This window comes from Mesoplodon densirostris, chromosome 1, assembly GCF_025265405.1.
Source record: "Mesoplodon densirostris isolate mMesDen1 chromosome 1, mMesDen1 primary haplotype, whole genome shotgun sequence".
NCBI lineage: Eukaryota > Metazoa > Chordata > Mammalia > Artiodactyla > Ziphiidae > Mesoplodon > Mesoplodon densirostris.
Window position 1 is genome coordinate 155,876,739 of NC_082661.1, and position 25,060 is coordinate 155,901,798.

At 37.6% G+C, this 25,060-nt stretch overlaps 1 protein-coding gene across 4 annotated transcripts in view; it reads right to left on the reverse strand.

Annotated features, from left to right (window-relative positions):
• Window positions 1-4,979: 4,979 nt before the first annotated feature.
• The window catches only part of KLHL5 (kelch like family member 5), an 84,510-nt gene continuing 64,429 nt past the window's right edge, over window positions 4,980-25,060 (reverse strand). For 3 of the 4 annotated variants that reach the window (XM_060111068.1, XM_060111064.1, XM_060111088.1), the window contains 5 exons: window positions 23,393-23,617; window positions 18,724-18,886; window positions 12,682-12,894; window positions 10,978-11,149; window positions 4,980-6,231 (listed from right to left, as the gene is read on the reverse strand). In XM_060111068.1, coding sequence (XP_059967051.1) covers window positions 6,175-6,231; window positions 10,978-11,149; window positions 12,682-12,894; window positions 18,724-18,886; window positions 23,393-23,617 — 830 coding nt within the window. In that variant the 3' untranslated portion in view covers window positions 4,980-6,174. The remainder of the gene's footprint in view (window positions 6,232-10,977; window positions 11,150-12,681; window positions 12,895-18,723; window positions 18,887-23,392; window positions 23,618-25,060) is intronic. The other variant, XM_060111077.1, reaches the window with a different exon arrangement.

Sequence of the window (25,060 nt, forward strand, 5' to 3'; positions counted from 1 at the left end):
TAATTTACTAGCTTGAAAATAGGGCAGAATCAAATTCCAAATCTTAATAACCAGCCAATTTTTTGTGAGTTCAGTCCTCTATTATAGCATTTAATTCTTTATATCAAAGCTCCCCTGTTCAAATTATTGTGTGCTTTCTGTCTCCTGATTGGTCCCTGACTAATACATCATAACTACAGAATCATCTTCCTCATATCCTTAGAATTTTTAAGCATTTGTCTCTATTAAATTATACTAAACTTCTAATAATGGATTCATGACTTTCTACTAATGGCTCATCTTTTCACTTCCACTCATTACTGCTCTACTCAGCATCCCCACTCTTCACTCTATTGACAGCACCAATTCTTCTCTGTACCCAGGACATTAAATATGCCATCCTTACTAAAATGCCCTGCTTTTGTCCTCTCACCACAGAAAGGTACTTAGTAAGGATCAGTTTCTGCATGTGTGTGTGTGTATGCACTCATGCGCATAATAGGCAGAACTACCCAGCCTGTTTCCACTCATTGAAAGCTTAAAATGTAGCACAGATGTGATGAGGGTACTATCACAATATCTAACCTTGGCATCAAATAGGTATCATCATCCTATGTAATCAGGACAGCCAGAACTCACCTTCATGTGGCAATCTTGCATAGATTTTTGTTAAAGACTCTAAGGTCATACACATCTGGTTGGTTTTTAAATTTGGCTCTGTTAGTTTCTACATCATTAAGTGGGAATAATCATATCTACTTCATAGGGCTATTGTAAAGATTAAATGTATGAACATATACATGATGTAGTCAGCACACAGTATCTGGCACGTAATCAAGTTGACTCAACCTCCCTATATTTCAGTAAACAAATGACCAAGTCTGAGGCAATTTAATAAAACATGAGCTTTTAGCCCAATTTCATTTAAATGCTTCAACACCTAAGAGAGGCTCTGCTTGTCCTCAGGCCCAGAGACTCGGTGGGGAGACCTGACATACTGAGTTCAAGGCCTCATTCCTCAGTCTTTCATCTTCTTTCAATCACCTTCTTGATGTTGGAAGCTCCACCTTGGTTTACCATTTTCTTTGCTATGTAATTTCTCCACATCCTCTCCAACTCTTATTTTCTGTTTTTAAAATTATAGTCATCCTAGTGGATGTGAAGTGGTATCTTACTGTTGTTTGGATTTGCATTTCCCTAATAACTAATGATGTTGAGAATCTATTCATGTGCTTGATGGCCATTTGTATATATCTTCATTGGAGAAATGCCTATTCAAGTATTTGCCCATTTTAAAATTAGATTGTTTGTCTTTTTGTTGAGTGTAGGAGTTCCTTATATATTCTGGATACTAGACTTTTTTTTTTTTTTTGCTGTACGCGGGCCTCTCACTGCTGTGGCCTCTCCCGTTGCGGAGCACAGGCTCCGGACACACAGGCTCCGCGGCCATGGCTCGCGGGCCCAGCCGCTCCGCGGCATGTGGGATCTTCCGGGATCGGGGCACGAACCCGTGTCCCCGGCATCGGAAGGCGGACTCTCAACCACTGCGCCACCAGGGAAGCCTGATACTAGACTTTTATCAGATATATGATTTGCAAATATTTTCTCCCATTGTGTGGGTTGTTTTTTCACTTTGATAGTATCCTTTGATACAGAGGCTTTTCATTTTGATGAAGTCCTATTTATCTATTTTTTCTTTTGTTGCTTGTGCTTTTGATGTCATATTTAAATCATTGCCAAATCAAAGGTCATGAGGATTTATGCCTGTTTTCTTCTCAGAGTTTTATGGTTTTAGCTCTTATATTTAGGTCTTTAATATTTATATATGTTGTAAAGTAAGGACCAAATTCATTCTTTTGAACATGAATATCCCTGAAGAGACTATTTTCTCCATTGAATGGTCTTGGCACCCTTGTTGAAAATCAATTGACCATAATATGTTGACCACAGTTTATTTCTGGATTTTCTATTTTATGCTTTTGGTCTATACGTTTATCCTGACACCAGTACCATATTGTTTTGATTACTGTAGCTTTGTAATAAATTTTGAAATAAGGAAATGTGATTCCTTCAACTTTGTTCTTCTTCAAGATTGTTTTGGCTCTTTTGGGTCCTTTGCAATTTTACGCAAATTTTAGGATCAGCTTTTCCATTTCTGGAAAAAAAGGCCATTGGGCTTTTGACAGAGATTACATTGAATCTACAGACTAATTTGTGGAGTATTGCCATCTTAACATTAAGTCTTCCAAACCATGAACATGAGATATCTTCCATTTATTTAGGTCTTATTTAATTTCTTTCAGCAATGTTTAGTACTTTTCAATGTATAAGCCTTGTACCTCCTTGGTTAGATTTATTTTCAAGTATTGTAAATGGAATGGTTTTCTTAATTTCCATCTTAGTTTTTTTTTGGGGGGGGCTGTGTATAGGAATCAACTAACAATTGTGTGTTGATCTTGTATCCTGCAACATTAATGAATTAGCTCTAATAGTTTGTGCATTCTTTAGGATTTTTAATATATAGGATCGTGTCAGCTGCAGATGGAGAGTCTTACTTTTTCCTTTCTAATTGCGATTCCTTTTATTTATTTTCTTGCCTAATTGCTCTGGCTAGAACTTCTGGTACAATGTTGACTATCAGTGGTGGGAGTGAACATTTTCCTGATCTTAGAGGGAAACCTTTCAATCTTTCACCATTTAGTATGCTGTTAGCTGTGGGTTTTTCATGAATGCCTTTTAACAGGTTGAGGAAATTCCATTCTCTTCCTAGTTTGCTGAGTGCCATGAAAGGGTATTGATTTTTGTCAAATGCTTTTTCTTATCAATTGAGATGATAATGTTGTTTATGTTCCCTTCATTCTTTTTTTTAAATAACAAAGAGCTTTATTTTCATATCACTGTTCTAGTTTCTTCTGAGTTCTCTTCATTCTATTATGTGGTATACCACATTGATTGATTTTTATATGTTGAACCATCCCCATATTCTTGCAACAGATCTTAGTTTGTCATGGTATATAATCTGTCTTTGTCTGGCTTAGGTATCAAGGTAATGCTGGTCTTATAGAAGGAATTAGGAAGTGTTAACTCCCTATCTATTTTTTTGTAAGAGTTTAAGACGAATTCGTGTTAATTCTTCTTTTGATGTTTGGTAGACTTCACCAGTGATTTCTACTAAATTCTGGTTCTGTACTTTCTTTGTTGAGGGGTTTTTGATTATTGGTTCAATCTCTTTGTTATAGATGTGTTTAGATATTTTACTTCTTCTTGAGTCAGTTTTGGTGATTTGTGTGTTCCTAGAAATCTGTCCATTTCAATTAGGTTATCTATTTTGTTGGCAATAAAGCTTATTTTTTTTTTTTTTTTTTTTTCTTTTTGTGGTATGCGGGCCTCTTACTGTTGTGGCCTCTCCCGTTGCGGAGCACAGACTCCGGACGCGCAGGCCCAGCGGCCATGGCTCACGGGCCCAGCCGCTCCGCGGCATATGGGATCCTCCCAGACCGGGGCACGAACCCGTATCCCCTGCATCGGCAGGCGGACTCTTAACCACTGCGCCACCAGGGAGGCCCTAAAGCTTATTTTTGATGAATAAATTTGTTTATGGTTCAGCCATCCAAAATACCATGCAATTTATCTAATATTTATAAAACCTGAAATGTATGTTTTCTTGCAGTTACTCTTCTAAAGCAAAATGTATATAAAATTCCATAAGAGAATTAAACAAAATTTCCGCCCCAATAGTAAGAAACAAAAATCTTCTGATAAGAGTGTGACTGATAAATTTCACTTCTAAAAAGCATAAGCCTTCTTCACTTTCCTTTTTGTTAAAGTAAATGATTTCTCACATAAAAGGAAACTTCTTTTTCTACCTAGAAACAGGAGTGATGACAGAATGGACTCCTGAGCCACTGCCTGTGTTTGAATCCCTGCTCTGCCACTTATTTGCTATATAGAATCTTGGGGTTAAACTCTTCATGACCCAGGTTCCTCATCTGTAAAAAGGAGAATAATAACAGAACATACCTCATAAGGTTGCTGTGAAGATTAAGTGCATTAATACATGCAAAAACTTGGCTCCTAGTTCATAATAAACATTCAATAATTATAGGAAATATTATTATTTTTCATAAGGTGGTCATTAATTGGGGTTAAAATTAAGAGCAGCTAGACATCTCAGTGCAGAAGCTAACAGTAAAAGTCAAGGCAGCAATGTTAGATGATGCACACAAGGAAGGGCCATATTTTCCTCTAGAATTATAAGATCCCAGACTAGGAGAAGAATGAATGCTTTGGTGAATGCTCTGTCACTAGAAAAGAAATAGTTTTCTTTACTAGTACCCAGAAGAGCAGAGCCTACTGATGACAAAACTGCATTAGAGAGGCCCCTTCAGTGGGATAAAAAATCAAAGGGACTGTTCTATGAATCCCATAAAGGAAAGGAAGATCCTCAGAGAAAAGAATCAGTTCCTTTACTTTAAGGTGAGTCTGACTCCACTGCGGGCACAGGGAACAAGAGAGTGGATGATGAGTGGAGATGAGAAATGATCACAAGTGTAAGTACTTTCCTTCCAAATCACAGGTCTAAGCCGCCACAAGAAGGGATGATGTACTGACATATTTCTGCTTTTGAAAGTTTTGCTTTGTCTCTTACAGCTTTTCCTCTTCTTCTCTCCCTTACCCTAAATACATAAATATACTCTACCACTGATCCCTCCTTGTCAGGAAAGTAACTGAATTCATATCCACACTATAATGAATACATGAAATATTAATGTGTTTGTCACTATCACTGCTATTTTCTTAGTGGCCACACCAGTAAAATGCCCATGGAATTTATTTTGTGCACAGATGTACTAAGTTTTTTGGTTTCCTGTGTAGAAACATTTCACAAGCATTCAAAATCAGCTAAAATAAAAAGTTTCTTTTAATTTTTAAAGGAAGCAACTAAAATAAAGGCTACCCTGATATAAAATATAAAAACACATTAACCACAATATGGACTTTTAAAAGGTGGGAATTTAGTTTATACTCATTTTATATTAAGATATAAGTTAATGACTTATACCTTAAAGGATTTATCATAAAATGTTACTGCCCAGTGCATTTTTGCAAACAATAAATAATTCACTGAGAATATTAACATTCACATATGTAATTAAGAGCTTACAAATGTACAAAACTTCGGGTAATAAACACTTTAAACTTATTTTTCAAACATTGAATAAGCCCCTTCCCCCCAAACTGTTTGATTATAAAGAAGCACAAAGGATTAACTAACTCTGGCAAAAGATAGCAAACAAGGCAGGGGAGGCAAATAGAGATCTAAGTACATAAGAATATCCAAACAGTTCTGTCAATATAAAAAGATAAAATCAAAACATTTTTAATGATATAAAAGAAAGCAAATTCACATGATTAAATGTTAATTAGGTGAAAGAACATTAGAGGGTATATAACATTTTCTCCACAAAATTTGCATATCTTAAATTTAATGCAAAACACCATGTTTCAATTCTAATTTAAGAATATCAATAACATGGAGTTCTTGGTGAATCTAGATGGAATGAACATTTAAATAGATCCCAAAGGTCATATCAAGTTTTTATTTGGTCTTTGTTGTTCTAACTCTTTAATATTTTTATTTATTCATTGGACTAAGCCGATTTTAGAAATATATCCACAAGCGAAGCATATATAATGCAGCTATTTCTGAAAACAACTAAATGCATAGTCTTTAGTATCATTAAAACAGTGGTTGTGGTTAAGTAAACAAATGAATAAAAATTACCATAATTCATGTATGATAAAGTTACAAAGCAAAACATTAGAAGTTTTATCTGGGGTATTTGCACTGTAATAAAAGAAATGTGGATAATGTGAGCAAAATGTGCTTGATTATTAAAAGAAATGAAATTCCCGGTTAACACTGGGTTGTGTCAGGAGCAGTGCATTTGTCCTCATATTTTATATCAGGAACATACATTCACAATCCACCAGCTGCAGTTTTGATTTGCTAAGAAATAAAAGTATTTAATCCTGGTTCTTCCTTGTTTTAACATCTTCCCTTAGAGACCAGGCACTTCGTGCCCCGGAATGTGGCCTTGCAAATTTACTAAAAACGTATCCATTGATAGTAGAACAGTTATACTAAAGTCATAAAGGAAGCGAATATCTTCATTTAGAAAACAAAGCACTAAGTTATAACTTTACAGTCACAACGCAAGCCCCAGCTCTTCCTAGGCACAGTGGAGCAACCTAAAAAAAAAAAAAAAAAAGACACGTGTTGGGTTTGTGGGTAAAAACGTTGATAATACCACACCAGTCGGTGAAATACTGAAATAGTTCGTACTTGTTGGCAGAGAGCTGCTGCCCGAACTCTAAGGTGGCTCAGGTCTTAAACAAGACTCTTCCTCCTGATGCCAAAGCTTCATAGACTAAATTGTTTTGGGTATATAACATAATTATGTAGTATTTACTTCTCTTTAAAGGTGATTTTTAAAGACAGCACAGGAATTGTTCTACATGAAACCTATTTTGGCCAACATGATGCACAATGTGGATGTGAGGAAATGCTGAACACTTAGAGTAACTTTGTGACTAATATGGAGAAAATACCAAGTATTATCCTGAGAGGCCATGCAACAGAAGTGCTATCTCAGAGAGAGTACACAGAATATACCACATGCCCCGGGTCTGTCGACTCCAGAGGAGCCACTAACTTCACATTCACTGATGACCTTCTCAGCGTGGCTGAAGGGTCTAAACCCATTCTACTGCTTTTTACCAGAGTGAATAAATAATAAATACTACCGATTGAACTCCTTAGGAGTGGAAACAAACCTGGTGAATAAACTCCATGACAGTGAGATAGAAGTATGAGGTGCTACGGGAAAGGTATAATCTTGACTTATGCATTAGGAGCAATTCTTAAATCTTTCACTTCTTGTTTTCTTTTTTTTTTTTTAAAGTACTCTAGACACTGGGCAATTCATAGCAGAGATAAGTGTGGACAAGGATAGTTTTAAACGAAGGACTACTTGGAGCCCAGTAAGAATCTATGCATTTGAGCTAACAGAATTAAGACATTAGCATTTGGGAAAGGGTGACTAATATAAAGTACTAAGAAAGTCTGTTTTGTGCTTATGTATGTGGGTGTATGTCATAAAGTATTTTTGTCAAATACATGATATCAAAGTGACTTTCTAGTCATTTTGACTCCTCCTCCCCAGACCAATGAGTGGATTTTAAGAATACATCTGACTTCAATTTTAAGAGAATTCTTGGTTGTTCTCCATCTGAATCAGTTGTTTTGATCACTGTTATATCTTTTTGAACAAATAACCTATTTTAAAACCATATCTACTTACAGTATTCTAGAAGTAACCTCTACGTCATTTAAATCAAAATGTCTGTAATTAGCAGCTTTTCTCAAAACACTCAAGACACTAAGTCTCTACATTGTGAATAGCTGATGTTGTCACGACAACCAGCTAGAAAGTTTAGCTTAGAGAACTTGTTAAATACAATGCAGTCATCTCCTGCTTTGGGTCAAGGCTGGTAGTGGGGTGGGTGATGGCTTAAGACTTAGTAATCACATTTCATTCCCTGTACAAATAAATGTCCTCTTGTCCATTTGTAGAAACACTGAATGGAAAACATTTATTTTTCAGATACTATGGTTGTAAATTCACATTTAGGAGCTTTAAAATCACTTATATGTAGAATCTAGAAAATACAACAAACTAGCAAATATAACAAAAAAAGAAAGACTCACAGATATAGAGAACAAATTATTGGTTACCAGTGGGGAGAGGGAAGGGGGAGGGGCAAAATAGGGCTAGGGGATTAAGAGGTACAAACTATTATGTGTAAAATAAGCTACAAAGATATATTGTACAACACAGGGTATATAGTCAATATTTTATAATATCTATAAATGGAGCATAACCTTTAAAATCGTGAATCACTATATTGTATACCTGTAACTTATAATATTGTACACTGACTGTACTTCAATAAAAAAATTTTTTTTAAAGTAATGGAGATGGCATGTAAACCAAAGAGCGATGTGGTCACAGATTATTAATTTTGATACAGGGTGATTCAGCATAAGGTATTAATTATCTGTAACAGCAAGTCTGAAATACAGGCTAATAGGTTTCCTTATAACTGGCCTAAGGGCTTAAATAAAATACATCTCAGGAAAAGAGATTCTTCTATCTCTTCTTGGATTCCTTGGTTATCATTCACAATTACTTCTGCCATGGTAGGAGGCTGATGGTAGGTAATCTCGTAATTTCTATGAAATCCTGTAGCTCTAACTCAAGTTCTCAAATTATGCCTTCTCGCCTTCACCAAGTGATCTCACTTACTTAAGAAACAAGATCAAGGTCATAACAATCTAAGCCTCTTTTTCTATCCTTCTCTTCACTTGAAAACACTTTGTATCTTTCTACACTGATATTCTCATTTTTCCCTCCAGCTTTGGAGGATAAGATCTTTCCTCCAGTCTAAGGAGGACCTGCCTTTGCTCTCAATTCTGTTCCTGTCCTTCTTTCAGAAAAGTGCCCTTCAATTTTGCTTTCTCCTTCTAGCATCTGGAATCCTGTTCAACTCTCTTGTCTTCATCTCTATTGTGAAAAAGATCCTAGGCTCAAATTCTAACTCCACCATTTATCTGCTGTGTGACGTTGGGTCAGCTATTTAACCTCTCTGCCTCAGACTCCTTCATCCAACATAGTGAGGAAATAATAGTACTTTCCTTATAGGGTTGTTGGGAAGATTCTTTAATGTAAAGTACTTAGACCAGAGTTGGGTACATAATAAGTATTAACTTTCTATCATCATCATTATTTAAAAATTGTATGCCCCTCTATCTCCCACATTTACTTTTTTTTTTTTGTGGTATGCGGGCCTCTCACTGTTGTGGCCTCTCCTGTTGGGGAGCACAGGCTCCGGACGCGCAGGCTCAGCGGCCATGGGTCATGGGCCCAGCCGCTCCGTGGCATGTGGGATCTTCCCAAACCGGGGCACAAACCCGTGTCCCCTGCATCGGCAGGCGGATTTGCAACCACTGCGCCACCAGGGAAGTCCCCCACATTTACTTTTACTCTTCTCTTTACTTTTTACACTGTGTGGTGGCTTCTGCTTCTATCATATTCTCAAAGGTCCTGACAACTTCATGAATGACAAAACTTCATTCTTCCTTACACTGTTGAAATTCCCCTCTCCTTTTTTTTTTAAAAAAACATTTTATTTATTTATTTTTGGCTGCGCTATGCAGCATGTGGGATCTTAGTCCCTCCACCAGGGACTGAACCTGTGCTCCCTGCATTGGGAGGGCAGAATCTTAACCACTGGACTGCCAGGGAAGCCCCCCCCACCATCGCCTCTCTTTTAATGCTCTATTTCATTATCTACTAAGACATTCTCTGATCACTCTTTTGTTGTTTCCTTCAGAAGCTGCACCTCTCTATACAACCTAGTAAGTGTATAAATTAAAAATAAACAGGACTTGGTAATATCTCTTGGATCCATCTGTATATTTAACACCTCAAGCCTTATAACTGAAGTAACTTTATAAATGTTTTCCTTTCACCCAGGCTTCACTTACCTTGCCCCTAACCCAACTTACCCTGTCCCCAGCTGCTGACATGTGGACTTTCTATTACTGCATTGCTCTCTTGGTTAAAAGTCTCCACTGGTTTCTCATTACCAAACTCTTTAGGTTGACCATTGCAGACCTCCATCCTGACCCCAACCTTCCTCTCCAATAAGAACTCCTACTCTTCTCAAGTATGGAGCCTTATAACCCGCCACACTTCCTTAATAGAGCCTGCATACTTCTGCTTTAGTGACATTTCTTTCATGTTTTCTCACACAATTTCCTTTTTCCTCCTACCTTTTATTTTTTGGCCACGCTGCACAGCATGTGGGATCGTAGTTCCCTGAACCCTCACCCCCTGCAGTGGAAACAAGGAGTCTTAACCATTGGACTACCAGGGAAGCTCCTTCCTTCTATCTTTTTGAATTGGATCAATTCATTAAGGCTTAGATTAAATCCCACTTCTTCCTTACTGAAGCCCTCTCAACAGCCATTTTCTCTCTTCTCTTTGATTTCCTAGGCCATTCACTGCCTATACCATGGGACACTTCATACCAACTGCTCCACACTGTGGATCCTCCCTTTACGTGAGCAGATCTCACCTACCTAAGTAGTTAAGCTCTGGGACAGCAGGGATTCTCATAAGTATTGTTTTCTTGACAGTACTTACCACTGCTCCTTGTAAGTAGGAAAACCTTGGCTCAATTAAACATTTGAGTGCCTTTTATGTACCATATACTGAATTGGATGCCAGAGGCAGAAAATTCCTGGTTCTGTTCTGGGTGATGATGGAAACAAAGATCTCAAAAGATCATTCTTAGAAGCACTAGGCCCTCTCAGAAATAGACAAAGAGGGAATTTTTTCTGTTAACTTTGTCAGGTCAGGTTTCTTACTTGTTAATGTAATTTAGGATTGCCATCTCTACTAGGTTATAGCCAGACATTTGATCTGCTCCCAAATATCTGTGGCTTAAGTATTTAAAAATTATTGCTCATGTATGGGTAAGTGGTTCATTTGTTCCTGACTACTATCTTTGTTTTTAATTTTCCACAATCTCCCTCCCTTTATTACAGCCCTCTTGTGGTCCTATCAGCTCTATCAATGCTAGAACATCTCATCAATTTTCAGCAAGTAAATGGTGGCAGCTAACAATAATAATAATAACCAACTAATAAGAATTTCTTTGAGTACTAACTTATACTTTAAAGGTAATTTTGGATTTTAACTATACTATAAAATTAAATATTCCCTCTGTTTTCTTATATTTAGTTAAAAGATGACTTTATCATGTTTATGCTATATATTTTGGACATAATTGAGAGGATTTGTTTTACCAAAACAATTGTTTGTTAACAAAAACAGTGTAAGTGTAATAATGAAAAATGAAATGCCATACCTGGGTCCACTCATTTGTCTGGGGATCATAAGCCTCCACTGTATTAAGGTAAGTCTGTCCATCATACCCTCCGACAGCATATAATTTATCACCAAGTAAACAGACTCCCACGGCATCTCTGCTGATGCTCATAGATGCCACTGCAGTCCACATATCCGTTTTAGGATCATATCTGAAAGAAAATTTTAGAACTGGAGCTGATATTGTTCTCACAATATTTTACATAAAAATAGTTTCGTCATTTAATCTTATCTTATCTGCTATATAAAATACATTTGAACATATTTTAGAGAAAAATATCAATATTTTCCTGAAAACTTTTAACTTACAACATAATAGAATTATTTTGCAGATGCATAACACTTAAACTAGTCAAAAGAGCTAATGTAAATGTTGAAAACTGCTTTAAGGTTTCAGGTTGCCTACTGAAAATTTGAGGAAATCAATTCATGAAGCTCTATGTAAGATGACTTACAGTCTCAATCATTGCTAACTGTCCATTTTTGGAGCTTCTTGTTCCTTTCATGAAGTATGTTAATTAGAACTGCCCCAAATTGCTATCTAAGAGCAGATAGATCATGCTAAGATGACTTAACACTGCTTCCAATACTTCTTGTATCAATGAAGAATTTTTCACTGGATGCAGTCCTGTAGTGGGCCTGTAATTTATGGGGCAAAGTTTATAAAGACTTCTATATCCCTTTCCTGGATTACAACATGTAATAAGCATAGTCTGAATTATTTTCTCCCCAATACAGGTGAAATGTAGGTGTAACTATCATGCTCTCTCAGAAAACACCAACCAACTCTGCTTATTATTTCATAGAAAGCACTTGTTGTCATCAACAAAACCTTCATTTCACTTTTTATTCTTCTTCTAGTCATTTATAATTTATTGAATAATATACACACACACATTCATTAACTTCCCATTGCTCTTTAAAATCCAAAGTCTTTAATAAGGCCTCAAGACTCTGCATGATCTGCCCCAATGTCCCCCCACTCCTTTCCTGCCACTCTCTCCATCATTCTTTGTTCTCCAATGACAGTGGCCGCCTTCCAGTTTTCTGAATGAAACATATTCCTTCCTGCTTTGGAGTGTTCATACACACTCCTATTGACTCTACCTCCTAAAGCCCTTCAATTCTCCCCATTCCACTGACCATAGCAGATGGGAGCCTAAGCCACTGTCCAGAGCTTCCACTGACGTTGGGCTCTTTACCTAGGCCCATATTTGAGTTTCGAACAAGGATGACTTGATCAAGCTTTCAAGCCTTACTAGCCCTTTATTTTCTTTTAGTATTTCATACTACTTCATTTTATATCATAATATGTCAGGAATGTCCCTCTCCTTTTTGCTTCTTATTTGGCCTCCAGCCTGTAACTAATTCTCTGTGAATTCTGTCAAACCCCTTTTCTTATTAGGTACAATGTCCAGTACAAAATAGGTACACAATAAATGTTTGTCATATGATTCAATTAATAAATTGTATAATCAATTCTAAGGTCAGATTGAGAGAAGACTGAGTAGGCTCTTGGTGACAGACTGAGAGATGGCCTGAGCAGACCACCCAGTGTTTACAGAGCTCCTCAGGAACTGCCTTGCACATGGTGGATGCTCAATAAAGAGTTACCAATTCGTGTGGAAGTGTCAGAGGCTTAGGTTTGATTTTTTATTCCTAGTTTTCCTTCACAGGAAATTACCTCTCCACACAGTCTGAGAGTCTGGAAGTCAAGTTGGATGCAGGTGCGTCATGGCCTCCGATGGCGTACAGCAATCCATTCCAGGTAGTGACTCCTACTCCCCCCCTCCTTTTTGACATTTGTGCACAGAGTGTCCATTTATTAGTATGAGGGTCAAAACATTCTACTGACTTGAGACAAGAACTGCCATCACGACCACCAACTGCATAAAGTCTGTAAAAACAACAAATGGGATGATAAATAAGAGATGGTGTTATTATTATGCATAAGACAGAGGTTATTCTTACGGTATTTCATTGAATTCAAGGTGCCTATCAATGATAAGAAATACTGTCAATTTATGTGCCATTAAGAAAGAAGATGGGACTTCCTTGATGGTGCAGTGGTTAAGAATCTGCCTGCCAATGCAGGGGACATGGGTTCGATCCCTTCCAGGAAGATCCCACATGCCGCAGAGCAACTAAGCTGGTGTGCCACAACTACTGAGCCTGTGCTCTAGAGCCCGCGAGCCAGAGCTACTGAGCCTGTGTGCCACAACTACTGAAGCCCACGCGCCTAGAGCCCATGCTCTGCAACAAGAGAAGCCACTGCAATGAGAAGTCTAAGCACCGCAACAAAGAGTGGCCCCTAGTAGGCACAACTAGAGAAAGCCCGTGTGCAGCAATGAAGACCCAATTCAGCCAAAAATAAATAAATAAATAAATTTATTTAAAAAAAGAAAGATGTGCTACCAATTAAATGGCACATGTATATATCATATATTATTCTGTATATATATAAAAAAGAAAACATAAACTCACATGAAAACAATGACAACATTTTCACAGCTGCCATCTGTTTGACAAGTTACCATTGAGTGTAAAATGCATCACAATTTTAGAGATGTTAAAGTATGTCTTAAAATAGATAAAATATTGTGTATAAATATACTATGATATTTCTTAAATAGCTAAGATAGGACCTGGTGATAAATGAAAGAAACTAACCTTCTCTGAGCACCTACCATAGGCGAGGCACTTTACATATATTAATTTAATTATTATAATGATGCTATGACAAACCATTTGTATCCCTGTTGCACAGGTGAAGAAACTGGGGTTCATGGAGATTAAGAGACTTGTACATGGTCACCCAGGAAGAAGCAGAACCAGGACAACAGTTATATTAATGAGCAGTTGGACAGTCAAGAGTCATCTGGTATGTACTTGTAATAGTGAAATATGAGAATAAAACCATAGATTCAAATATATTGATTTACTAGGCAACGTTTAGGACGTTAACATACCATATTTATATTTATTGGTATGTTAACGTCCTAAACGTTGCCTAGTAAACCAATTTATTATCAATCAATATACTGTATTAGTTTAAAAGTTTTTTTACTCTGAACTTAAAATATAAAATATTTTAAATATTTAAACATTTGAATATTCTTTATCAAGCACAAAATCTTCTTACACTTACTATTCACTTAGGAAGCTCTCTGTAGATATTTTTTCTATCATTTAAAAAAATAATAATAAATTCAGTTCACTGCTTGTTCAAAAGCTCACACATTTTGAATTTATGGATGCCTTAGTTAATATTTAGCTATTTTTAATTCTTGAGAAATAATATTTGAACTATATCAAATTTCTGCCCATTAAAACTCTAAGTATTTATATTTGGATAAATATACATATTTTAAAGACAGATTTCATAATTTTAATTCATAATTTAAAGTACCTATGACACTCAAACAGGTTCTTAAATAATAAGACGACCATATCTTAAACAGCAAAACATGTTTGTAGCAGTGTCTTGTTCTAAACTTAAAATATATTAATAGTATGGAATTTGAAATTTATTTGAAACTTTAATCTGTTAAAAATTTTATCTGTTAAAAACTATTTTTTGTGCTACTGTTCTTAATATTAAGCTGTCCTCATCTTTAACTAATACTTGGAAAAATAATTACCTAAATATGGATCATAGAATATTAGAAGGAATCAACAACTAGAAAATGTCAATAACTAAAAATGTATGTACACACACACATATAGTATCATAGGCTTCCAGCACCCTACCCTCTTCACAGTGAATTCATGGGTCTTCCTTGTGCAAAGTGGTGTAGTACAGTGATTTAGAGCATGAACTCTGGAGCCAGACTCTCTGGGTTTGAAACCTGGTTCTACCACTTATCACTTACTAGCTGTGACTGTGGACAAGTTATTTAATCTCTGTCTGCCTGAACTTCATCATCCATAAAATCTAGAAGCCATGCCTCACAGGATTATTGGTGATCAAATTTAAAGTACTTTGAATATTGCCTGGCACATGGTAAACATGGTATGTGTTAAAGGGGAAAAATAAATTGTCTCTATTTGCATTCATTTAGGAAATGGTATTTTAGGAGATGTTAAATGTACAAACAACATTCATATTGAGATAATATTAAGGGCTAAAATATATTGTAATACTTTCTGAAGAATCATATCTCATGCAATGGTTTTCAAACTGTATTCTAAGACCAGGACTCTGTGGAGGATGTTAGGGGCCCCCCAAAACGGTTCATTAAAAATTAAAGATTAAAAAGTAGTTTTAATTTTCAAAAATATCACCTGGCTCAATTAAACATCATGCAAAATTCAGAACTCATCTATCTTCCCCATGACAATATCTATTACAATAAAAAGAGAAATATTATGTCAAATTGCAATAGTATTGTACTAAATATTTAAAAATAAGATTTAGGTTTCACCTGACTTCTAAAATTATGATCAAGAATACAAGTGGTTGGTAGATACTGTTTGAGATTCAGCTGAGAAAAAAAATGTCTACTACTTTCAAACTACTTGAGCAATTTAACTGAAGAATTTCCTGTGATTCCAATTAAATTGCTCTAGTAGTTAAAATAACTATTACCAATTTCAGCTTCTTATCTGTGAATCAGGATTTTCTTCATACTGGACAACCAAAACAAAACAGAAATAATCTGTGTTCTTTAAAACAGACTTATTCTTCTACATTGATTTTTACAGTAAGTAAATATTATAAACTCAAACTTATAATAAATTTAAAATAAGCTTATTATAATCTTGAACCTCCATTTGCCTTAAGTATCGAGGTTTTTGTAAGATTTCACTTGAAAGAAAGATTCTATTGACAAAAGTATTTGCCAGCCAATGGCTTAAAAGTAGCCTGAGCAACTGGAAGTTTAGACTAAGCTTCTTTCTGTTAAACATGGCAGAAATAAAAATTTTAACATTTTCAAAATTTTAAGATACAGAGTGTAACTCATAAAACATCAAAACAGTTCTTCCCTAAAGAAACGAACCACATTTTGCATCAGGAAGCATTGTAAAATAATTTAAAATAACAAAAACAGTATTTAACTGGGCTTTTCATTTTATAAATTTAAAAAATTGAGGCATAGAGAAATGATTTGTTTTAAATCACAAAGGACTGGTAGAGAGAAGATATGTAAGTAATTTTTTCAATCAACTGCATATTTAAAATATTAACAACATAATTTCTATTTTTTCCAGGTTCTGGATTTGTACCCCAAAATGGAAACTAACAAAATATTTTAAAACATTTCTACTTAATTTTAGTGCAAGCTTAGAAAAATGGTGGTTGATGGATTAACACATCCTCTTCTTGGGGTGACTAAAGCACTACTGCATATAATTGGTACCAGGATGTTCTTCACTAAGGTTGCACACTTCAGATTTATGTGCTGGATACTGTGCTAGGTGTAAGAAACAAGAAGTCAGATCAGGTCATTGAAGACCATGATCTGCTATAGGAGATGGACCAGTCAATAACTACAATAATAGAGTGGTACATGCTGCAATACAATTATATACAAATTATATACAGTAAAATTGCTGAGGATGGAATGGACAATCAGTGCAGGGGGAATGAAGAGACGAGAGTGGGGACTGGAGGTTTCCTGGAGGTGATTTTTAAGCAAGTTTCAAGGATGCTAAGTTTGCCAGGAAGGAAAGTGGGGGAAACAATATTCTAAGAAAGATGGTGTCGGTTAAAAGATAATAGGAATGTGAAACAAAATGTATTTTTCACAAATAGATTAGTTTTGCTGGAGTGTATTATGCATGGGTAGAGGAGAGAGAAGAGGCTAGAGAGGTGGACAGAGGCAAGATCAAAAAGGAGCCTTGGTCAGATAAGCTACTGAAAGGTTTTAAGTAGGAAAGTGACATGGTCCTATTTGTGTTTTAGGCAGAACATTAGGTGAGTCTCTAAAATGAAGAATGAAAGGGAGAGAGTTAAGGTTAGGGACAAAGTGACCAGTCTACCCCAATAAACCAGTTAAAATCACAACGTAGATATATGATACTTTCAAAATCAACTGTCTTACTACTTAGTAGATAAGAAGTCCTTAGCTTCTGCTATTATTAGGCACTCTCAGAATTATACTCAATAAATTGTGCTTCAGGTAGGTTAAATACAGAAATATTTATTTCTCATTAGAGAGCAAGAAAAGGTAAGAAAGTAAGATACTTCTATGCCTAGAAGTCCAGGATACTGTAGGTCTGGAAATCAGGTTTTAGAGAAGGCATTTATTCTTATGTCTTCTATTAGAAATAAATACTTCTAGCCAGAAATAGTAATTTCTTTTTCTTCACTTTCTATACTCTTTGGTGGCTGACTCTTCTACCAAAGAACTAGGAAAGAAATGTAGTGATAAAATTTGAAGTCATTTCTTTAGCTAAAACAAATGAGGGGAGGTGTATTGAGATCAGATATATTTAAAAAATGGGTTTCTATTTCTGTATCTTATTACTTGTAATCATGCTAAAAATTAACAACAAAAAAAGGACGCAACTAACAGGTTCTGAGGAAACAAGACCTTAGGTCATAAAATATAAAAATATTTCTAACATTTTCTCATTTTTTTGATAATCAGTAACAATCCAACAAATAATTTTAAGTCTCTATGTTTTAACCTTGGTTCTTTCCTCTTCCTGGAAACGATGATAAAACATTTTAAGTGAGTAAAGGTATGCAACAAACAACTTTTATTTAATAACCATAAGGGCTTCATTTTATGGAAGAAAGGCCTGAAAAAGATACTATGTATTTAGTATTTGAGTGGTGGCTCTATCCAAATTTGTTTACTCTATTTAGAGCAGATAAGAAGCAAGAAAGCACCTCTTTCTAAATGCATTCTAGTTTTCAGCAGTTTATCAAGATAAGAAGGAAGTAAAAGTAAGGGAAAATCAGTAGAAGAAATGGAAAGAATTATTTAGGGAAACATGAGAGAGACCATACAACTTTTAAAAGATCATATACTTTTAGGGGCTTCCCTGGTGGCCCAGCGGTTGAGAGTCCGCCTGCCGATGCAGGGGACACGGGTTCGTGCCCCGGTCCGGGGAGATCCCACATGCCGCGGAGCGGCTAGGCCCGTGGGCCGTGGCCGCTGGGCCTGCGCGTCCAGAGCCTGTGCTCCACAATGGGAGAGGCCACGGTGGTGAGAGGCCCGCATACCGGAAAAAAAAAAAAAAAAAAAAAAAGACCATATACTTTTTTTTTTTTTTTTTTTTTGCGGTATGCGGGCCTCTCACCGTTGTGGCCTCTCGCGTTGCAGAGCACAGGCTCCGGACGCGCAGGCTCAGCGGCCACGGCCCACGGGCCTAGCAGCTCCGCGGCATGTGGGATCTCCCCGGACCGGGGCACGAACCCGTGTCCACTGCATCGGCAGGCGGACTCTCAACCGCTGCGCCACCAGAGAAGCCCAAGACCATATACTTTTAAAGCTATATGAACCACCAGATTTTGACTACATTGAATATTCATATAAAATTTATTCACTCAAAATGACAACTAGAAATTTATAATATCTGCACATTAGAATAAAAGACTAACAATGTTGAGCTATTTATATTTAGAGCTATTATAAAAAGAGACTATTTAAAAAGTTTGTTTACATCACTCAGAGTTATCTCCCTCATGATTTCTATATATCTTTAAGTTGGACAAGATATAGCTTAATACATTTAATTTATTGTGTTTTAAGTGGAACCTTAAATATTTCCTTACTTTCCACTTAGTACTGCCACGCCTACTGTGCTTCTGGGAGTGGACATAGTGGCAACAAAATTCCACTGGCGAGCCTGAGGGTCCCATCTTTCCACTGTATTCAGATAGCTCCAACCATCATGCCCTCCTACTGCATACATAGGACCTTCCAATACAGCCACACCTACAAGGAGACAGGAAAGAAGCAATGACTTAAAAATCTTTTAACTGAAATGCAAGTACAATGAACCTTTAACATGCAAACTTAACTAGGCAAAAATTTATGATAAAGATATCTGGTGGGCTTCCCTGGTGGCGCAGTGGTTGAGAATCTGCCTGCCAGTGCAGAGGACACGGGTTCGAGCCCTGGTCTGGGAAGATCCCACGTGCCACGGAGCAACTAGGCCAGTGAGCCACAATTACTGAGCCTGCGTGTCTGGAGCCTGTGCTCCGCAACGAGAGGCCGCGACAGTGAGGCCCGCGCACCGCGATGAAGAGTGGCCCCCGCTTTGCCACAACTGGAGAAAGCCCTCGCACAGAAACGAAGACCCAACACAGCCAAAAATACATAAAATAAATAATTATTCTAAAAAATAATAAAAATTAAAAAAAAAAGATATCTGGCTTCCTCATAGCTCTTCTTGGTAGATAGGTGGGTGGGTGAGGGGGAGCAATAGCACTGTAGCCCTTAAAAGTTTTAGAGGCAGTATTTTGAGGTCCAACAGGGGAAAGGTATTTTAAAAAAATACAAGATGCACACAGTGCCATATTTAAAACATTTTTCAATAATTTGGATTTATAATATATTAGAACACAGCAATTTTTATTCTTTTCTCCCTTTAATTCAAATTCATGAGATTTGGGCCTCCCTGGTGGCGCAAGTGGTTGAGAGTCCGCCTGCCGATGCAGGGGATACGGGTTCGTGCCCCGGTCTGGGAGGATCCCATATGCCGCGGAGCGGCTGGGCCCGTGAGCCATGGCCGCTGAGCCTGCGCGTCCGGAGCCTGCGCGTCCGGAGCCTGCGCGTCCGGAGCCTGCGCGTCCAGAGCCTGTGCTCCGCAACGGGGGAGGCCACAACAGTGAGAGGCCCGCATACCGCAAAAAAAAAAAAAAAAAAAAAAAAAAAAAAAAAAAAAATTCATGAGATTTTGCTGTAGATTTGATCCCACAATCTATTGGTGTGTTTCATTGCGAGGGAACCAAGCCAAATTTCATTTGTTCATTTATTCAACAAATAGCTATTGAGTCTCTACTAAGTGTCAGGCACTTAGAACATAATAGATAAGGGCTCTACCCTGATGGACCTAATATTTTATTTTATTTTAATCATTTATTTATTTATTTTTGGCTGCTTTGGGTCTTCATTGCTGCATGCAGGCTTTCTCTAGTTGTGGAGAGCGGGGGCCACTCCTCATTGCACTGCGTGGGCCTCACTGTGGTGGCCTCTCTTGCTGCGGAGCACAGGCTCCAGGCATGCGGGCTTCAGCAGCTCTGGCTCGTGGGCTCCAGAGTACAGGCTCAGCAGTTGTGGCGCACAGGCCTAGCTGCTCCGTGGCATGTGGGTTCTTCCTGGGCCAGGGCTTGAACCCATGTCCCCCGCATTGGCAGGCAGATTCTTAACCACTGTGCCACCAGGGAAGCCCCGACCTAACATTTTAGTTAGGAAACAGATACAAAGTATATTTCAGGCATTGATAAGTGCTAATAAGAAAATAAAGTAGCGGGACTTACCTGGTGGCACAGTGGATAAGAATCCGCCTGCCAATGCAGGGGACATGGGTTCGATCCCTGGTCTGGGAAGATCCCACATGCCAAGGAGCAACTAAGCCCTTGAGCCACAACTATGGAGCCTGCGCTCTAGAGCCCGCATGCCACAACTACTGAGCCTGTGTGCGGCAACTACCAAAGCCCGTGCGCCTAGAGCCTGTGCTCTGCAACAGGAGAAGCCACCGTAATAGGAAGCCCGCTCACCGCAACGAAGAGTAGACCCCTCTTGCCACAACTAGAGAAAGCCCTCGTTCAGCAACAAAGACCCAACAGACAAAAATAAATAAATCAATAAATAATTATATCTTAAAAAAATTTTTTTTAAGAAAAAAAATGGAGCAAAATAAAAGAGTAGAGAGGATCAAGGGAGACCTCTCAGATAAAGTGATATTTGAACAAAAATGTGAATGAAGTTAGGAAACCAGACATGAAGGTATCTGGGGGAGAAGAAGGTGAGATAAAGAGAACAGTATGTACAAAGGCCCTGAGGCATGCTTAGTGTGTCTGTGGTACATACAGCAAGGAGGCTAGTTGGCTGTGGAAGGTGAGTAAGGGGGAGAGAGTAGGAGATGAGAGGAAGGGTGGAGTCAAATCACATGGTGGTTGGGACTATTGTAAGGACTTTGGATTTTATTCTAAATGAGATGGAAAGCCAGCAGAGGGTTTTGAGAAGAGGTATGATATGACCATAGTCAGGTGAGATATAAATATGTATCACTCGAAGGCCAAAACACAAATATTGTGATACGAAGACATTGACTTTTGTGAAATCATGGCCAGATGACATAAATAGTCACCATTCATGTATGACCAAAACCAACATATCATTCCACTCATTTGTGTCCTGCCAGTACTGGCTATAGGAGATCTATCTATCTATCTATCTAATCTATCTATCTCCAAGTACATATAACACATATTCAATTATATATGTGTGTGTGTGAGTGTAATTAAGTAATTTAAAATTTACTTAAGTAAAGATTTCTTTTATAAGTTCAAATTTAAAACATTATTATAAGGTAAACTAGTTACAACAAAGCTGTTTTGAATGACACAAAAATGGAAATAAAGGCTTAAGGAAGACACTTTGAGTGATATGATCATTCTCCTCTGAACTTGCTGCAGTTCAATAAAGTCTTTTGTATGGTACCTAGAACTAATGATAGTATTTCATGCACAATCTCATCTGCACAAGACATAGCTGGATCATGGGCATTCTCATTCTATGTAATACTATATCTATAAGATTTATCTTAAGTTAGAATTGATTTTCTTTTCCCCATAGTAGGGGAAAGTTTGCAGCTGAATCACACTTTTGACCCTGGATTTTATGGTCAACACACATTTGTAAGTCCTGTTCATGTTGCTTTTAAGATATATCTTCCCGTTCTGTGCCTACGTAATAGTTGATTTTATGGACTCAAGAGTAACGTGTTATGGTTTTCTTTGTTAAATTTCATATAGTTAATTTTAAGCTCTTCTCTCAGTACCTTAGCCCCAACTGTCTGGTTTTACTCACTTACCTAACTTGAAATTTAAGATCATCTTTCATTGAAACCTAAATGCAACTAGTAGAATCCCTTGTCTCTTTGATTTTTTGCTGTACCCACCACCATACCAATCTTCATGCCTAGATATTTTTCACTGGCCTTTTGGGCAACCTCTACTGTGGTGCTCAGTATTAATAAATTGAGTATAGTAGAAACCTATGCTATCCAAACTCAACTATCCTTTCACTGCTACTCATTCATCTTTTAACTCATCTTTTATGATAACCTATCAAATTCTTTATTGCGACTATTTTAAACATTTTCCAAATTGTGATAAATTGACGATATGGTCACATATTCTTCCTTTCCCAGAATACATGCTTATTTTCAAAGTGATTCTTGTAGGTCCTCCCATCAAGAGGAGGAGTCTATTTCTCTATCCTTTGAATCTGGGCTTGGCCATGTGACTTGTTTTGGCCAATGGGATGTTAGCAAACAAGAGGCAAGCAGAAGCTTGAAAAGTGTTTGTGCATTGGAGCATGCCTTCTCTTCCGGCTTTTGAAACCCTGTGACTGCCACCATGTGCAGAAGCCTGGGCTAGCCTGAATGGTTGCATCATATAGCCCAGTTGCCTCTGCTGCCCAGGCTGACAGCCTGTCTACCAGTACACACGTGAGTGAGGTCATTCTAGATCAACCAGACAACCAGCCTGCCTGCCCAACCTAGATTCATGAGAAAACCCAGCAGAAATCTCCTAAGACAGTCCAGACCAGAAGAACTGCCCAGCTGATACACAGATCCATGAGCTAAATAAATGGTTCATGGTTTAAGCCTCCAAGTTTTGAAAGTGGCTTGTTATGCAGCAAAATCTGGATGATACACATACATTGCAAGCCTCATCTTCCTCATCTTTGTATACCTACAGAACACAGAGCATGGCATATAGCACACACTAATCAATATCTGCTCAGTGAATTATAGAATTAAAGAATAAAAAGTCTCTATCATTACATTCTCTGTGCCACCTCAAAATTTTTCTGTGTCGTACTCATTTCTGCTTAAAAAATAAGGGATATAGATGAAAAACAATAATGCTAAAGGTTTTTAAATAAGTATGCCTTTCAATTAGGTTAGATAACACTAACTGTCAACATAGAACCCACATGTCAAAAGGTGGCTTGTCAGTCCATCGTGGTACACCACAGTTCTTAAATATTCACATTTTCACTTGTGCTGGTTGCACAATATACATTTATGTACAGGCTTGTTTTCTCTGTTTCTGCTTCTCAGATGACAGGGAGCATGTGCAGGAACGCTTGGTGACTGCTGTTGGCCCAGCAGCTGCCACACTGCTCTTCTGCCTGGTAAAGAATGTGAAAATGCCGTGCAAGCCTAGGGTATGACCTTATGAACGAATCTGCAGTTATGCTTACCAAGGCCATGCCTATGTGTAGACATAGGAGGCATCACACTCCAAGTTTTTGTTTTGGGGTTGTAGCATTCTACAGTATTCAAAGTCTTCAGTCCATCTCTTCCTCCAACCACATACAGTTTGTCATCTAACACTGCAACGCCGAACTGCAGCCTCCTCCCATTCATATTGGCTACAGGAGTCCACATATTTGTACGGAGATCATATTTTTCAATGCTTGTTGCTCCTTAATAGTGGTAGATAGAAGTTAGGCAAATAAAAAGCTCACCATGCTTGAGTGTTTTATGAAATTAGACATACAAAAGTATATTATTAGCAGTGACAGTAATACATTTAATAAATTACAATAAGCCCCCTGCATGAGCTCATCCTTGCTTGTATCTCTGTCCTCATCTACTATTCTCTAGTACCAGAGTACACCTGGCTCTGGTACTAAGAGGTCAAATGAGAAAGGATTATCAGTCAAAGGGGGCTGAGTAGCAACAGCCAGAACTGGGAGGAAAGCAGGGTAGTTTAGCACCGTGGAAGCCAAAGTAAAAAAGTGTATAGCTGCTGAGAGTATCAAGTAAGATGAAGACTAAAAAGTATGACTGGATTTAGCTGCATGGAGGTCACTGATGACTTTAGGCAGGGTCCCTTGTTTGAGCAGTTGAGACATGATTGGGAGGTGAGGAAATGGAGACAGTGAGCATAGATGATTCCTCTAAGAAGTTTGGCTACAAAAAGGAAGAGAGAGATAAGAATTACTCAGTGGGTTGAGGGAGGTTTCATTTTGTTTTGCTTTTAAAAGTGGAAAAACTTGAGTCAATGGGAAGGATCTAGTTGTGGGGAAGGAAGCTGAAAATACAGGAGATGAAGGGATCCTCATTAATGGTGGGAGGTTCCTGAAGAGGCAGGAAAGGGCAGTATCAGGGCACAGGGGAGGGGCTTTGATAGGAGAAGGGGGAGGATACACACTCTACTGCAACCAGGAAAGACAAGAGCATAAGTGTGCATCAAGTGCTTTGGGAGCTATGAGAGTGGAAAGTTTAGGGAATAACTGCTGGACAGTGTCTACATTTTTTTAAGAATTAGAAGAGCCAAGGAACTCTTTTGTTCTCTTTATGAGGTAAGAATAGTGGAATTAAGAAAAAAAAAGACCTACTCCGCTAAAACAAACAAACACCCAACCCCCAGGTATGAAGAGTTCAATTAGTATCGACTTTACTTCTCTCTTCTAAGCTTCTAATACAACATGCTATCAGTGCTATTCTTACAAAATTACAATCAAGACAAACATTTATTCTAAAGTATTTGCTACAATTAGGTCACCAGAGCACAGACGTTATTGATATCTCCTAAAATTTAGAAACAGTTTTGCCATATACATATATGGCAAGAAACCTTTGAAGGTTTATATATATGTGTGTGTGTATATATATGCATATATATAAAATATATTTTTCTTATATATTTGAGTTTTATTATTTTTTATTTACTTTACAAAAATTTTAAGTTATTTGTAATAAATACCAAGTCTCTTTCCATCTTTGCATTCTCAGTGGCATATAATAGACTCCACTGTATACAGTAGCTGTTCAAAAATATTTTTGAGGACTTCCCTGGTGGCACAGTGGTTAAGAATCCGCCTGCCAATGCAGGGGACAGGGGTTCGAGCCCTGGTCCGGGA